At 31.8% G+C, this 17516-nt stretch overlaps 1 protein-coding gene across 1 annotated transcript in view; it reads left to right on the forward strand.

Moving 5' to 3' along the window:
- Positions 1-16620, forward strand: part of Pi4KIIIalpha (phosphatidylinositol 4-kinase III alpha) — a 35577-nt gene extending 18957 nt beyond the window's left edge. The window contains exons 14-47 of the mRNA XM_067285006.1: positions 23-126; positions 196-355; positions 2345-2395; positions 2471-2576; positions 2682-2812; positions 4314-4447; positions 4530-4683; positions 5528-5652; positions 5760-5841; positions 5912-5995; positions 6106-6195; positions 6269-6388; positions 6478-6570; positions 8366-8465; positions 8562-8621; positions 11292-11419; positions 11491-11646; positions 11723-11871; positions 11940-12047; positions 12133-12254; positions 12324-12571; positions 12651-12832; positions 12900-13032; positions 13113-13238; positions 13311-13364; positions 14472-14592; positions 14673-14802; positions 14876-15019; positions 15095-15266; positions 15341-15445; positions 15522-15647; positions 15741-15861; positions 15961-16120; positions 16203-16620. Coding sequence (XP_067141107.1) covers positions 23-126; positions 196-355; positions 2345-2395; positions 2471-2576; positions 2682-2812; positions 4314-4447; positions 4530-4683; positions 5528-5652; positions 5760-5841; positions 5912-5995; positions 6106-6195; positions 6269-6388; positions 6478-6570; positions 8366-8465; positions 8562-8621; positions 11292-11419; positions 11491-11646; positions 11723-11871; positions 11940-12047; positions 12133-12254; positions 12324-12571; positions 12651-12832; positions 12900-13032; positions 13113-13238; positions 13311-13364; positions 14472-14592; positions 14673-14802; positions 14876-15019; positions 15095-15266; positions 15341-15445; positions 15522-15647; positions 15741-15861; positions 15961-16120; positions 16203-16428 — 4305 coding nt within the window. The 3' untranslated portion in view covers positions 16429-16620. The remainder of the gene's footprint in view (positions 1-22; positions 127-195; positions 356-2344; positions 2396-2470; positions 2577-2681; positions 2813-4313; positions 4448-4529; positions 4684-5527; positions 5653-5759; positions 5842-5911; positions 5996-6105; positions 6196-6268; positions 6389-6477; positions 6571-8365; positions 8466-8561; positions 8622-11291; positions 11420-11490; positions 11647-11722; positions 11872-11939; positions 12048-12132; positions 12255-12323; positions 12572-12650; positions 12833-12899; positions 13033-13112; positions 13239-13310; positions 13365-14471; positions 14593-14672; positions 14803-14875; positions 15020-15094; positions 15267-15340; positions 15446-15521; positions 15648-15740; positions 15862-15960; positions 16121-16202) is intronic.
- The last annotated feature ends 896 nt before the right edge of the window (positions 16621-17516 follow it).

The following is a 17516-nucleotide window of genomic DNA, read 5'->3' on the forward strand; positions in this document are numbered from 1 at the left end:
AAATATAACTTGCTCCTTTAAGTCTCATGTTTACGAAGAAGTGATGAAGATGTTTACTATGATAACTGTCGAATCAAGTTCTGCTTATAATGTTGGAAGCGTAGATGATAGAAAACAAGGATACAGGTATGCTTATTATTATAATTATTTAGCCAATCGATAATTTTAATGAACAATTGAAAAACTGTATCGTAGACATGTTTCTCTTGCTGTGATTAATGCATTGGCCAACGTAGCAGCTAATTTAGAGGGAGAAGCTGAACAACAGGAACTATTGGTCAGACTTTTGGAATTATTTGTACAATTAGGATTGGAAGGAAAACGAGCAAGTGAAAGAGTTCCTGCAGCATTTAAAGTTAGTAATATTTCTGATACTTATCTAGTATATCTTCAATATTAATTTGGTTGTTTCACTTAAATTATTAATTCTTAAATGTAGCAATTATTCTATAACATTAGCTATATTGCTACAGAATCACACGCAAGCCTAAAAATTTGAGTCACATTGTCTTGTTAGATTTGTAATTGTGAGACAACTTAAGTAATCCACAAGTCATGCAATTAGTTCTGAGAAACTATTTATTGTGTACTTTGTACAACATTACAAGTTGAAATATTGGGTTCAGGAATAATTCATAAGTGGTTTTTTTTTTCAAATTTATTTTATACAAAAAACTACAACAAATTAATCAATAATATACTTGTCATTGTTGTTTACGACTTCTTCCGATTGTTCAATAAGTTTTTTGATGATGTGGTGAAGAAATCTCCCGGTCTTGACTCAAGTAATTCATCCAACCAAGCCCTCGATTCCACATCATTATTAAACAATACACTGCAAAAAGCAGTCGAAAGAGATGAAAATATGATGGTGCCAAGTCTGGAGAATATGGAAGATGAGGCAACACTTCCCATCTTGAATTGAGGTTTTGGTCATATTAGCGATATGAGGACAGGTGTTGTCATGTTGCAGAATGCCATTTCGCCTATTCGGTCTTTCTTATCGAATTGCTTCATTGAATCACTGCAGTTGAACGTAGAGCTCTGCATTGAGTGTTTGATTTTGCTTGAGCAATTCGTAATGAATTATGCCTTCCCAAACCCACCATATGCATGGTCTTTTGACCATGGTCCAGCATGGTCTTTTGAGGATGAAGGTTTTGTTTTGCAGAGTCGCTTGTTTTTTGGGGCTGAGTCATTCTTTTTCCTGCTTCATATTGACGTAAATGCGCCATTTTTTGTCACCAGTGACAATGCGGTAAAGAAAATGCTGTTTGTGATCATATGTTGAGCAAGCAAACTAGCGGCAATTGTGGAGCATTGATTTTTGTTGTTTTCGCTCAAAGTGTATGGCATCCAAGGGCCAAGTTTCTGAATCTTGCCCATTGAGTGAAGGTGGTTCACCACAGTTTTTTGATCACAATCCAACTACCCTACCAATTCTCTGGTTGTTTGACATGGATTTTTGTGAAGAAGTTGATTCAATTGCTCTTCATCAAACTCAATTGGTTGACCGGTGTGTGATTCATACTTGAGGTCAAAATTTCCATTTTTTTGAAGCTTGAAAACCAATGACAGGTGGTACTTTGAGGCATTGCTCCTCCATACACAGCAGAAATCTCACCAGCAGCTTCGGTGACCATAACACCTTGATTAGATGCAAAAAGCAAATGGGAGTCGACAATGCTTGGATTTGTCCAATTGACATTCCATTTTAATGATCTGAAAATACACAAAAATCAATAAAATTAAAAAAAAAAAGCTCTTGAATTATTCCTCAACTCGATATATTGCAGATATTACAACTGTTAAGAAATACAGCACTGGTACAGTACATACATACTTATAAATAAGACTCAGGTCAACCAAACTTTTTCATTGTCTCATGCACAAAAATGTTTTCTTTCGTGCCCATTTTGCAGTAAATTTTGGAAAATTTTTGGCTAAATTTTCATATTTATATGTTAATTTTTACAATTTTAGCCATTCTGTCAATACCTGTCAATGGGTTGTGACTTTGCAGAGCCAATTTGGTAGGCCTATATTCGTCCAAGTCCTGCAATGTCTTAACTTTTACCCAATGGCAGGCAGCCCAGCTTTGGTTAGATCGTTGGCCAGAAGAGGGTAGACACAGGTTTATTATGACGACGGTATGCATTTTGGACAGGCTGTCTGTCTGAAATGCATACTTTCGTCATAATAAACCTGTCTAGTCACTTCTGCTTGATTACTCCGACGACAACAATTGTGTGTGATTCCATAGAGACAAAAACTTAGTGCTCATAGATTCATATTATTTAATCAGTTAAATTAACTTTTGTTGGGTCTTTTTTTTTAATTTTAGGCATCCAGTAGTGCTGGAAACCTTGGGGTTTTAATTCCAGTAATTGCTGTTGTAAGTAAAATATTTTAGTGTTTGGTATTAATGCTTATAAACATTTAACTGTTGAATAAATAAATTTTTTTCTAGTTAATCAGAAGACTTCCTCCAATCATTAATCCCAAGCCAAGATTATTAAAATTGTTTCGGGATTTTTGGTTGTATTGCGTTGTTATGGGATTCACAACCGGATCTGGTAATTTTTCTAAACATTTAGAAAAATTAATTACATTTCATTAAATTATTTGCGAAATTTTGTTAAACTCTTTAATTTTAAAATATATTATTAATTTTTACAAAGGTCTATGGCCTCAGGAATGGTACGAAGGAGTTAAAGAAATAGCTTCGAAATCTCCTCTCCTTGTATCAAAAGAACATTTGAGGTCAGAACTACAATATAATTCTGCAATAAGAAATGAAACAGTTTCAGTTGTAAGTATTTTTATTTGTTTTAGAGAGATTTTATTTTATTATTACTATAATAAATATGTTTATACAAAATTTTTATATTACTCTGCTTTACAACATTGTATAAGTGTGCTAATTTCCGTTTTGTAGTATGCTACAATTAATTAAAATAACTTATATGTTTCGATTAGAAAGGCACACTGTATATTTCACAATATAAAATGTAGGAGAAAATAAATCGTCTTCTCACTTCTGTCTAATTGCCGGGAACAAAACCATGTTTGCTTTGCAGAGATGACCTTTTATTAGAGGCTATGCCTCTGAAAAATGATTTAAAACAATTAAAAAGTCCACTGATGATATATTTTTACAGGTTTTTGGCTTATCAACAGTGAACTTTTTTAGTCTTTACTAGAACTTTTAACTTTAATCTCTAATAAAAGGTTGTCAAACTGTTTTATTTCTGGTGATTGGACGTGACGGAAGTGTGAAGATGACTGTCCTGGTCATTCCTCCACAAGTGTGATGCTGGAAAATGTTGATAAAGTGAGTGCAATCATCATGGCTGATGGATCATTGGAGAGCTGTGAGATTCTAGGATTGTCCTTTGGCACATGTCAGTGCATTCTATCTGTGGAATTGGACATGAGGAGGATTACTGCTCTTATTATGAAGTTCGTGCCAAAATTGCTGCCAGAGGAGCAGTTCTGTGAACATCTGTCGGGAGTTTAAAGAGCTGGCCATAAGCAGCTTACAGATCATTACTTGTGATGAGAGTTAGGTTTACAGATATGATCCTGAAACCAAACAGCAATCATCTAAATGGAAATTTGGATCCACAATTCTTTGCACTCCAAAAATGCTTGTCAGGTGAAGATCCAATGTCAAGTCAATGTTGATCTGTTTCTTTGTCCCAGACAGAATTGTTCATAAGGAATTTGTCCCGCATGACATTCTACTGTGATGTCCTAAGGCAACTAAGGGAACGTATGCAGAGAAAATGGCAGGAGAGAAACTGGCTTCTCTATTGCAACAACTTGCCAGCCTATATATCTTTAACTGTGTGAATTTTTTGGCATTCGGCTACGTGATGCTTATCCTTCACCCACCTTATTCTCCAGATTTAGTTTCCTGTGATTTCTTCCTATTCTGCAATCTTAAATGTAAGCTGGAAGGGAGAAGATTTGTAGCAATTCAGGAAGAATCACATGTAGTATTGAACTATTGTGAATGATGACTTCTACAAGTTCTATTTATGGAAAGCACATTGTGATAGGTGTCTACTTTCCTATTGTGATAGGCGACTACTTTGATAAAGATAAAGGACAATAGTGTGTATGATAACTTTGTTTTTGCCGATTAACATTGTAAATTTTTGGGTAGTACCTCATGGTACTTATATTATAGTATTAGTATTAATTATAACCATTGCAGTTTGTTAATACAAATATCTAATTTTGTATCATAAATCTGATTAAAGTAATTTAATTATTGGTTACCGTAATGAATTATTCACGTCTTTTAGAGCGAAATACAAGAATTAAGAAATCAAATATTAAATTCTTTGGATCATCCTCAAGAGGTTACTCCATTGATAAATAAACTTAATTTTGCCCAGTGTACTTATCTTTTATCTGTGTTTCGGTTGGAAATTATGAGGTAATAATATAATATAATCTTACACAATATATACTTTTATATGTTCTTAGAACAGCTTTAAATAATTTTTGTTTTTGTTTAGAGTACAAAATGTACACGGTCAGACTCCATTCCACTGTATGCTTCAGTATTTGGAAGATCCGTCCATTCAGAAAGATAAAGCAGGAATGTGGCAGTGCATTATTTCTGTTGCCGATAAAGTATTTTTAACTTATTTAGATGTCATGACAATGAAGGTAACAATTTTTAGATAAAATAACTTTCTATTTTGTATTTCTATTTATGTATATTTTTACTTTTAATGAGTGTGCAATGCTTAATTTAATTTCACACGTTGATTGTTACAAATGCAGCTATGAATGAGGTTTGGACCTTATAAGAGCTTTAGACTGTGTTCGAAGGAGTAAAAAGTTCAAAGGAATTGATGGTTGATGGTCTAAATGTAATCCTTTATGAGGTGTAGTTCATAGTATATACAAATACCCAGAAAGTAGTCATTGCAATGACATTTTTTGTTTTTTTTGAGCTTTTAGTAGTCTCTAGTAAAGCAGAAAACAGTTGGTTTTTATCATTATTTTGAGAGCATTTCAGATTTTTTTTCTTTTAAATTTTATCCCAGTTTGAGGGTCCTCAAAATCAGGGTGTCTTTACTGTACACACATCTCATTATTGAAAAGGAAGCAAGAAGAGTAACAGATCAATGAGCCAATTCTAAAATATGCTTGTGATGTTTATGTGGTTCCTCTGTTAAGGAATAAAACGTCCCTCAGCTTGCAGAAGCATGGAAGTAATTTGATGGGTCTTCAAAATTCCAGATTCAGAGGAAGTTATCTCTCTTTGAAGGGTCATACATAGACCATTGGTTTCTTTGACTGTTTACTTTTACGAGCATATTGTACAGCTCCGATAAGGTCCAAACCACATCGTTCATAGTTGCAATTTTACCTTTAATTTTTTCATAAAAGTTAGTTGTAATTGGTTTTTCGTAATGGGTCAGTTGTAGCATATTAAGACATCACGAATAGTTTTTAAATAATTAATTTATGATACTAGTAACATATTTTTTGTGTTATTTTTTAGCAACGTAATAGAGAAAGAGATGAAGAATTAGAACAACATGCTACTTTCCTGTTGATAAAATTCAATCATCCGCAAAAACAAATCAGACGTGTTGCTGATAAATATTTAGCAGGACTTGTTGACAGGCAAGATGTTTTTATTTTAGAAAAAATTAAATATTTGATGATATTTATATATATATATATATATATATATATATATATATATATATTAATTTTAATTTGAATTTCAGATTTCCTCATTTATTATGGAGTGGAACTGTATTATGGACAATGCTTAATGTTTTACAAGTTTTATCGCAATCACTACATTTGGTGTGTATCATAATATTTTAAAGTTAAATTACTTATTGGATTTTATCTATACAAAAACATGATATTGTAGGATCCGAATGAAGAATATCCAGAATTAACCATTCCAAATACCTCGTATACTTTAATACTTACAGATACAATGGAAGCGAGAGAAGTGAGTATGATATAACATTGAAAGTCTTTGTAAATTAAGACCATGTCTGTTATTTATTGTAAAGAAACGAGACAAAAATCTGTAAAAGACTGATGATTGAATATTTTTAGCATATTGTGAAAGACTTTGCCGACAGATGTCGAGGCATCGTTCAAGAAGCTTTGAAATGGGCACCGAATGTTACTCGATCTCATTTAAAGGTAACAAAAATTGTAATTTTTAATAATGCTTTAAAAAAGATTTTACATTAAAAAAAATAAAATACAATTCTAGGAATATTTAACAAACGAACAACATGCAACAGACGGATTACAACAACATAGCGGGTTAGCTTTGGCTGTCGAGACACTCTTACAATATGCCGGATTTAATTATCTTTCATCTCCTTTACCCGTAAGATTCTCTACAGTAGTTGTATACTTCTTTAACTACTACGTTAATATATAACAAACTGTATATATTTAATTTATATTATTTATTAGATTTCTACTCTCGACAAATGGCCTGGTTGTGTAAAAAATAATTGTTCAGAATTTGTAGCAGCAATGGGATTACGTTGTAAATATTCTGGAGAGGCAAGTATATTATTTAAAGTGTTACTTCATAATTTTCATCCATCCATGTCTACATCTCAAGATAGTTTTTATATTTTTTTGTATAACTGTAGGTAACATAAAATTATTTTTAAAATTCTGACTTATATACAAACTTTAAGTTTTATTTATTTATTGATATTATTATTAAGAAGTTGATTAAAAAAAAGACATAGTATATGCAGTACACTCCTGGCGCTTTCTTGTCATTCGTCTTGTCTTTAGCATTAGTTAAATCGTCGGGCATAGTATATGTAGAAAAAATTCATATTCTTTTATACTTTACTAAATTAGGAGTATTATTTAATTTTATTTTGATATTATTCAGTTTTTCAGCATAAAATTCTGTTAAAATTTTATTTTACCAAAACAATAAACTGTTAATTAGCTATGATGATTATTTATAGAATTATAACATTTTATACATATAGTTACTAATTAAAATAAATATTAATTGACAGACGTTTACATTTTTCCCTCCCCTTTCCACCAAGATGGCCTTTTTAGTCCTATCCGTTACAGATTTGGCCAAACCTACAGTTAGGTGGCCGGATGGTGAGGTATGGGGTCCGGCATATCTGGAGCAGACTGCTTGCAAATTCCTAGGAAGTTGCTTTCCAGATTCAACACCGGATCCCCTAGGACAGTCAGCCGATGCCTTAATTTCCTCGGCCATCTGGCCGTATGCATTGTTTCACTTATGAATTTTTATATTTCGTGTTAAGAGTCTGTAAATTTATTTTAAAGTATGTAAAGTACTATTGAGATTAGTTTGCCAAGCCTGGGCTTTTAAGCGTGCACCGAAAAATTAGTAATAATAACGATAAATATCAAGTCAGATCAAAAGTTCAAATATATTTAATTAGCAACTAGAATGTACTACGTACAAATATCAATAATCCAAACCAAATTTATTAACGAAAATCAACAAGTCAACCCGACAATAAACTTAGCTACTTAGCTTAACTTAATATTAATTTCCCCTTTGAAAATTCGACAATCAAATACTTAGAAACTATGAACAAAATCTCTTACTAATTAAACGTCTATCCGTCACCTCACTATACGAAGAAAACTATTTCCTCAATCCTTTCGATATCATCAAATCGTCAATCGAACTCCTCTTTAACACCTTGGATCGTTCAATTATCAATCTGGACTTCTATCAGAAAATACTTCGCTTTTGAATCTACCTCGCTCTCAAAGTCGCCTCGATTTGGAATTCACCTCTCCTTCTTCGGTTAACGTACGGGTTTTATACTGTGAGGTGACGTCACACTTGAGCTGGGTTACTCCCCTTATTTACATACTTAGTTGCTAACATTAATTTTCTTTTCTGGCAGCTTTAAGTTTCCGACAAAGCTTATAAACCGTTTACAAAATATTTATCATAATTTTCTGGGATGTTTAAGACGATTTATCAAGTATTTCTCTACTAGTGATTGTGTTTTCTGCGGACTGTTACTTCCGCCGGGCAGCGCAAGTGCGCAAGATTTTTCCTACGGCGCTTATTTCTCCGTGAGTTGTTTTATCTTCATTTTTCATTACTAACAAGAGAGTGGTGGGGAACCTTCGTCCTAAATAAACATAAACCCCAAACAAAAGATAATAAAATGGAAATAATAATAAAATAAAAATAACGTTCGAACTCAGTTCCTTACAAGTAAATTTGAAATATTTAATTTTGTCAATCAAATATTGAAATTTTTAAAGAACGTTTCCAAATTAAAAATTATCATAATATTTTGGAATAATATAATAGAAACCATTCTTTCAGGTTTCTGGACTTCTGGCAAAATCCGAAGAATCCGGTGTATCAAATAAAGATGTAGCCAAAAAGTTGTTAAATGACTTGAAAGAAAGTTGGAAAATGACAGGTAAGTATATTTTTTCAATATTTTATAATTATAATTATAATTATATATATATATATATATATTCATACAAAATTCAAATAATTGCATTTATTTTAGATCCAGCAATTCATAAAGAATGTATATTTAGAGTTTGTGCACTTTTAATTGCAACAAAAGGTAAATGTATAAAATAATTATTATGAGGTTAGTTATAACTTTTTTACTTTAAATTACATCCAAATAACATTAAATAGCTGCAATATAAAAAGAAATGAATAATATGGCATTTTATGTTAATTTAGGTTATATATATACATACATACAGTAGACCCCCCTATAACATGATAAATACATTCTGTGTTATATGAGTCACTTAGATTTTACAAATACATGAGCTGTTCACAACCCGGCACTTGTGCAGTTTAGAGGGTATGGCTGTTTGAAAGGTTTTCTTCCATAAAATTATTTGATCCTGTCGAGACACGAGTCGGCCATGACAATCTGTCTCATTCTTTTAGTGTGTTATATGAACACGATCGCAATTTTTCCACTGTGTTATACGAATCTGTCTTATATGAACCCATTTTATAGGAGGGTCTGCTGTATATATTATATATATATATAAGCCAACATCTACAAACTCAATGTACATATGTAATGAGCCAACAACTATTGCATTATATAATAATAGCTCAATATAATCCAGTAGTTGTTGGCTTATAATTTAGATTATAGTTTTTAATTAATTTACATTTTAATTATGTCTTTGCAAACAATTCAAAAATAAAGATGACTGATGAATGGATAGTAGAAGTATCAGTCTGACACTCTGAGAAGCTTAGTTTGAGTCTTGGATTGAAATCATTTGAACCAATTATGCAAGTATGCATTAGTCACAGCCACAACTGATGAGCCTGTGAATGGTTTAATAAACTTTTACTGGAACATCTGGCAACCCAATAAGATGAGGAAACAGCATTATATCAACATTTGTAGACCTATTTTATCAAAATAACGTTAGGTTAATATAGACAAGTAGTAAAAATGGTGTTGATAATATGATCATGCGGGTGGCTATATTACTTTATCAGAGCTCACCATATTCAAGGCAAATTAAGTGTTATTATATAAACCATTGTACGCGTATCCTAATTTTTTCAATGCATTCTGTAAATTTGTAAACCTATAATCAATTTGCTGATAAATATGTAATTATAGGACTGAAGAGGGCGTCAAGTACGAAATGCATATCCGTTCACACCAATAAACCAACCTTTTTCCTCTGAAAGTGTTTCCTGTGTGACATGTTCTCAACGGCAACATTGCGCTAAGAAAATACATATAATAGAGAACAACAAGCAACCGAGATTTTGATAATTTTTTAAAATTTTAATTTGTTTCTCTAAATTATTTTAAATCGATATTACTAAACATTTGGAAAGGGGAGTCCCTAAGATCGGAAAAATAGGCGCAATTCCTTTACACCATTGGTTGATAGATAAACAATCTTGGTGTCACATTTACATATGCATCTTTGAGATGTGGGTCCAAAGGGCATCTTGTCTGATTGAAACTAAAATTATACAGATAATGTAAATAACAATTCACAAATACATATATATAAAATAACATTGGAGGTAGAAATGATAGGCTTCACACTATATACATTTCCACAAAGAGCATAGCACAAATATGGTGCAGGAGGCAGAGTGATAAGGTTTGTGCGAGTTCTCTATTGCTTATTTTTTCATTCCATTGAAGTTGTGGATCCTATTAAGCATTTTTCTACAGGATGTATGTACTGTACTTTTTACACAATTCTTTTTATGTGGCATTCTTCGGAACATGCAAAAAGAGGGATAAGTGTGTTCTAGCCGACCGTTTTGCCAGTTTTAAAGTTTTTTCCACCACTTAAAATTATTTATTGCTATCAGTTTTACTTACTTATTAATACAGGTGCTGATATTCTTATCAGTTTGGAGTCTGCAAAGCAAAAGTAACATGTTAAGCTGTCACGTAGAAATAGGAATAATTTTTTAATGGATAATTCTGAATAACACATTCGATCGCAATGCTTAAACAGTATTTCACATGGTCTGTCGTGTCAAAATTTTTATGCTCTAGTCAACCAAAAAAGATCAAAGTAAAAAAATATTACCCCATAAAATTTTCCAAATTTTCTGCCGGTTGATAAAATATCCTCAATCTGGTAACCGTGAGGGGCATTGCAAGAAAACTGCCTTTTGTTCTCTGCGTCGTTTCTGGCTTTTCTGTTTGACTTTTGTTGCATGACGTTGCGACATTGCTAGACGTGTGGTGCATGGGAGCTCGACATTCTGCCATTTTTCCTGAAGTGTGCTTTGTAATTCAGTTTTATGTCAATGTTAAAATAAACAGATTAGGGCTTTTATCGCTACTTTAATAAAAATATCGCCAAGTGGAGACTTTGGCACTATTTGGTGTGACCCCCGAGTTTTTGTAACTTTGTAAAATGTCAAATTGAAAGAATAAATCATTAAAGAAACCAAATTCCAGAAAAATATATTAGTGTTTTGAAGAAATACTAATAGGTTTTTTATTTATTTCATGGAAGAAGTTTATTTGGGAGACATCTCCCTCTTGGCAAATTGCCCAAGTGTTCTTCTCCCATCAATCCAAAGATTATTCTGTACAATTCAACATCTAAGAGCTAATAATTTTTAGGATATTTGTAGTAAGTAATAAAATAGTAATGAAATGTAATAATTATGTTGCATTTATAGTCATCTATTTCATTATAATATAGTTAAATTTTGAAAAATTTGCAATTAGAAAGCCTTATATTTGAATAAATGTTGTTGCTTACAGGAGTGGATCGTTCATTATTACATGCTTTATGCTGGTCTCCAATAGAAATGTTTTCTGAAGAAGGAATGAGAAACATAGTTGCATGCTGGCAGTGGTTATTGGCTGCTAGATCAGATCTTGAATTGCAAGTAAGTGATTATTATGTAGTTTATTAAGTTTAAAAAAATAAAAATTTTCAAATATTTTATTTTTCTTAAAGTTTCTGCAAGAAATGTCTGCAGCGTGGTATATGACGATTGATAAACAAATGGGTTTATTTAGTGAAGATCCCGAATTAAAAGACCCTTGTGCTGTATCTGGTTCTTACTCACCTTCTAATCCTCCTTTCATAGCATCTCATGCAATTTGGGTTAAGGTAAAACAGTGTTTCGAACATTTTATTTTATATTCTATATAATAATAATAATAGTAATAATTATAAAATTTTCTAGTTTTTAGCAGAAAGAATAGAAATAGCAAAGTACTATAGCTTAGACCAAGTGGAGATATTTGCAAACATGCTTCATCGTTCTTTATCCGTTAGTGTTGGAAAAGCTAGTTGTAATCATCGTCACGTTGTTTCTATGGGGACTAGATTCAGGTAAAGGAATAAATTGACATAAAACTTTTTAAAAAGATAAAATAAATTTACATTAATATTGCATTTAGATTACTAACCTGTGGACTTTCGCTGTTACAAGGAGATATTTTGCCACGTTCGATTGCCAAAAGTGTTTTGAGAGAACGAATTTATTCTGCAGCGCTCGACTATTTTTGGTACGCATAAAGCTAATAATTAGATATCTAATGAGGCGGTAATAATTTAATAACTACATAATAATAATAATTGTATTTATTCTAGTGGGCCAGTCATGTGTCCATTACAGAAAGGAGCCAAATTGCGTGAAGATATACTTACATTAACAAAGTTTTGGCACTGTCTTTTTACAGATAAAAAGTATCTTAAAGCTAATCTTTTAGCTGGTAATGAGCTTTTTTTTAAATAATTAAATTATTAATGAGATATATTCTAATAGAAATGAGTTTTAGCAGATTTATGGGAGAGTAATGCACACAACATAATTACACTGAACATGAATTCAGAATTACGTGGAAGCTCGGATCTTTCTCAAGCTCGTACGACTCCTTCCGGATGGATCAATACAGTGCCCCTTAGCAGTAATCTATCCACAATCTCTAGACGCTCGTCAGGTGGTCGAGGTTCTGGAAGAAGAGATAATAACACTGAATTTTTTGTTAAAGATTATGTTAAGAAACGCAATTTGATCTTAGGATTGCTAGTATGTTCTCTCCATTTTAATTGTAAAAACTGTAGTTGAATTTTTATCTTCAATTAATGGAAGATTTTTTCTTTTTTAGGCTGTTGAAATAGAGTTTTTGATCACTTGGTATAATCCTATTGGACTGACGGAGTTGCATGTACCCGAAGAAGACGTTATTGCATCGTGGAGAAGTCAGCCAACAACAGATCGTGTCTCAAGAGAAATAGCTCGTTTGGCTTGGGATATATCTCCAACCTTGGCTATCTATTTACCTCGAAGGTAATCCTCCATATTTATCTACGGCATCTAATATTACGAGCTGTATTAATTTCTTAAAATATTTCAGATACAACAATAGTGAAGCATTAAAATTGGAAATCACCAGACTAGTCCGATTGAATCCAGGAGCAGTATCGCATCTTCCAGAAGCTTTGCAATATTTAACGTTGCCTGATAGTGTTGTAAACGATTCCACCGAGGTAAATTTTTTTATAATTTAAGCATTAATATTTGTAAATATTTAAACTTACTTTATTTAATTTATTTATTTATAAAATAGTTGACTCATATGTTAACTTGGTCAAGGATATCTCCAGTCCAAGCTTTGGCATTTTTCTCTCGTCAGTATCCGCCTCATCCTATCACTGCACAGTATGCAGTTAGAGTTTTGGCGTCTTATTCTCCAGTAAGTGTAAAACTTGTTAAAATAATAATAAAATTTTAACAAAAGAAATTAACGATAACTTTTTATTGATAGGACATTATTTTATTCCTTATACCACAACTTGTGCAAGCTGTCAGATATGACACAGTAAGTTTTACACAGTATTTTGTATTTAGCGTTAAATGTCTATGTAACAAAATAATAAAATTATAATCTAGTTTGGTAAATTGAAACCTTTTTTACTATTACAAAGAATCTGTCTTGTTAAAGTTTAATGCTGTCTCAAAACAACTCAGTAAAAAGGCCGTATCTGATCCACTTTTGACTTAGCGTTGCTTAAATATTTTTGTACTTGATATTACTGTATATATGATATGATATGCATAGTTGTAATTGTGTAATATAAATCATATGTCAATAAGAAAGATCTTACGTTATAAATAGAATATAATATGTAGCAAAAAAAGCATTAACTGAAATGGCAAGAAGTCTTTGAAATTGTCTGTCTGATGTCGCAAGATAAATAAATAAATGAGTGAATGAATATTGTTCAATGAGAAGTTTCAAAACTAAGAATAGTTGCTGCAGCATTCAAATTGAAATAAAGATTCTGTAAATCAGAAAATATTGAACAGTACAGTCACACATTTAAACCACAAAAATAAGCAAACAAAATTTTCTGCGTAAGAGTGTTATAAAGCAGAAACAAAATAAAACTAACTTCCTAATATCTCAATATACATAACTGGGTGATTCAGGGAGTAAAGAGAGCCACACCAGGATAACTGGATTCAACTCCACTTTGGAGTCACAGAAATTCTCATGAATGACTTAATCAAATACATTCAGTTTAAATTCATCACGATCAGATTGTAAAAAAGTTCTCCTGATTTTAGCTAACATAAAGTTAAAAATCTATGTAAAAATTTATCAATATAGAAAATATTTTCGGTTTGAATGTGTTAATAAACGTAGACTATTTAATAATGAGCCTTAAAGATCAACTTTTGTATGTTTAGATTGAGAAAAACAGTTCAAACACTGTAGTAAATTAAAGTAATTCTTATGGAATTTATTAACTTGAGTTGATTCTCATTTATATTAGACTACGAGGAAAAATTTTGTAAGATAACATTTGAAAATAACTAACAGATTATGCAGAGGTGTAGAAAATCAATTTATTTTTAGTTAAATCATTTAGCAGCTAAACGAATAATTATTTTATTATATTAATTATGACTTAACAAATTGCAGATGGGTTATGTAACTGAATTTATTAAAACTGCAACCAGTAAATCTCAATTATTAGCACATCAACTCATTTGGAATATGAAAACTAACATGTATCTTGACGAAGATGGACACCAACAGGATCGTAAGTTAGTTTTTTTTTAAATTAGTGAAATCGAAGGATTAAAAACACTAAGTATTTAAAACCACAATATATTTCGACAGATGACCTTTATGATCCGCTTGATCATATCATGAATACTATCATTGGATCTTTATCAGGACCAGCTAAACAATTCTATGAAAGAGAATTTGACTTTTTCACTAAAATTACAGCTGTTTCGGGTCAGATTAGGTAATAAAAGAGTAGTTCTAATTTAATAATCTGTGCAGCGAGTCTTGTCTAAATTTAATGCTTGTATTATTAGACCTTTCCCTAAAGGACCAGAAAGAAAAAAAGCTTGCCTCGACTGTTTGAGTAAAATTAAAGTCCAACCGGGTTGTTATTTACCTTCAAATCCCGAAGCTCTTGTGATAGATATCGATTACACATCCGGCATTCCTCTGCAGAGGTATGTTATTTTAATGTTCTTTAATTTTAACAAGAGGTAGGATAAAGAATATTAAATAAATAATTCTGTTCCTAGTGCTGCCAAGGCACCTTTCTTAGCAAAATTTAAAGTTAGACATTGCGGAATACAAGAATTAGAAAATCAAGTACTTGCCGCAGTACAGACGGGAAAGCCAAAGATATCAGATTCAATAGGGATGGAGTATGAGCAAGCAGCGATTTTTAAAGTTGGAGATGACGTGAGACAGGTTGGTATATTTGATACTTAAAACTTTTTAATTATAGGTTAGATCGTTTAATCCAAAACCATTAATTTTTATAGGATATGCTTGCTTTACAAGTAATAGCATTGTTTCAAAACATATTTAAACAAGTTGGACTGGATTTATTTTTGTTTCCGTATAGAGTCGTTGCCACTGCACCCGGTGTACGTACAGAAATTTATAACTGAAAATTCTAGTTTTAGCTTGTCTATATTATTTATCAGGCTTGAATTTATTTAGTGTGGAGTTATTGAATGCGTACCAAATGCAAAATCAAGAGACCAGTTGGGTCGTCAGACCGATATCGGAATGTACGAATACTTTATTACCAAGTATGGAGACGAAACAACTAAGAAATTCCAGATTGTAAGATTTGAACGTTTTAAACAGGATATAATAAATTTTGTACAATAAAATATTAAAATTTAGATAAATAATTTATGAATTCTCACATTAAAGGCAAGAAGAAATTTTATTAAAAGTATGGCTGCATACAGCGTGATTGGGTTTCTGCTACAAATAAAGGACAGACACAACGGAAATATTATGCTCGATACAGATGGTCACATTATTCATATAGGTGAGAGAAAATTGATGAAAATTTTATCAGTTATTTATTAAATCTTCCTAATTTTATTATTAACTCTTCATAAAATATTTATAAATATCTTTTGTAAAGATTTTGGCTTCATGTTTGAGAGTTCACCCGGCGGCAACCTTGGATTCGAACCGGATATCAAACTGACTGATGAAATGGTGATGATCATGGGAGGAAAGATGGATGCTCCACCCTTCCGATGGTTTAAAGAACTCTGTGTCCAAGCATATTTAGCCGTAAGGTATGTGAAATATCATCATATTTAAAGTTAGGAAAGTGACATCCAATAATGACATTTAATTATCATATCAATTTCTATTCAGGCCACACAGAGAAACTATAATATCTTTGGTTACTCTCATGCTGGATACCGGCTTACCATGTTTTAGAGGTCAGACTATTAAGTTGTTACGAACACGAATGGCTCCAAATGCCACCGAGAAGGAAGCCGCAGCGTATATGATCAAAATAATCCACGATTCCACTCTTAACTTCCGTACACGTACTTACGACATGATTCAGTATTATCAAAACCAAATTCCATACTAAACAAAACACAACTATAGACAATTTTTGCAAGATTATATATATACATAGATATGTGAATAATTGTAATTTATTAACTGATATACATAAAATATATATATATATATTTAAAGTTTATGTACAAATGAAGAAAATATATATACTGTAAATTGTATTATAAAATTAATCTAATTATTTAGAAAGAAAAAGATAAGGTTTAAAAATAAAATTTCTCTAATAATAATAATAATAATCGATATTTGATTTTGAGTCTTAATCAATTTTTTATTGTATGATTTATAATTGGGGTACCCCAAGTTGCATTTAAACTAGAAAATAATTTTGATTCTAATTTAACATCATATTGCATATAATTTGTTTACAAGTGTAGTTATGAACTTGGATCAAGACCAGAATTGTGTCGTTCAAATATCTAATTATAAAAGATAGGCCGAAATTTTCTTAACGAACATATATATTAAGATTTAGATCACTTTCAGACACACCACTGAGTCAGATCCATTCAACTTCTCATTGAAACCCTTGTATTCTGAAGGTAAGTTTTCACACCAGTGTTAGCGGTGCACGTCTGTGGCAGGGAGATGCAGATCCCCTCCACCGACTGACGTACAGCTTTTTGTATGGACCACTTTTGAGTGGTATGTCCGAGATGCTTGTACGTATGACCAAGTGATGCCACTTGGTCGCACGAACGAGTGCTCCTTATGAAATTGGGTCTAGGAATGCCTCACTGGAAGAAACTAAATCACCGATTTACTTTATTCATTTAAATTTAATAATGAAATATTCACAAAGCACTGCAGAGCCAGGCAGTACTTCAAATAAAAATATTTTAATTTCTATTTAAATACTTTGGGAGTATTTGGTATTTTAGTGAAGTACTTTTATTTACAAATAACGTATTTTAAGGTTTCGGATTTTACTCTGTCAAATGGGATGACAACCATGTTGAGCAGGAGAGTGTTAAGGGACTCTCAAGGCCAGTGAGGCTCCAAGCCCCAACTAATGAGACTTTATTAGGAACCTTTTACTTCCCAACAAGTAAGTAAACCTAAGCTACAGTTTATTATCAATGTAAATAAAGAATAAGC

Source organism: Centruroides vittatus, unplaced genomic scaffold (assembly GCF_030686945.1).
Source record: "Centruroides vittatus isolate TY-2023 unplaced genomic scaffold, ASM3068694v2 scaffold_149, whole genome shotgun sequence".
In the NCBI taxonomy this organism is placed as follows: Eukaryota; Metazoa; Arthropoda; class Arachnida; order Scorpiones; family Buthidae; genus Centruroides; species Centruroides vittatus.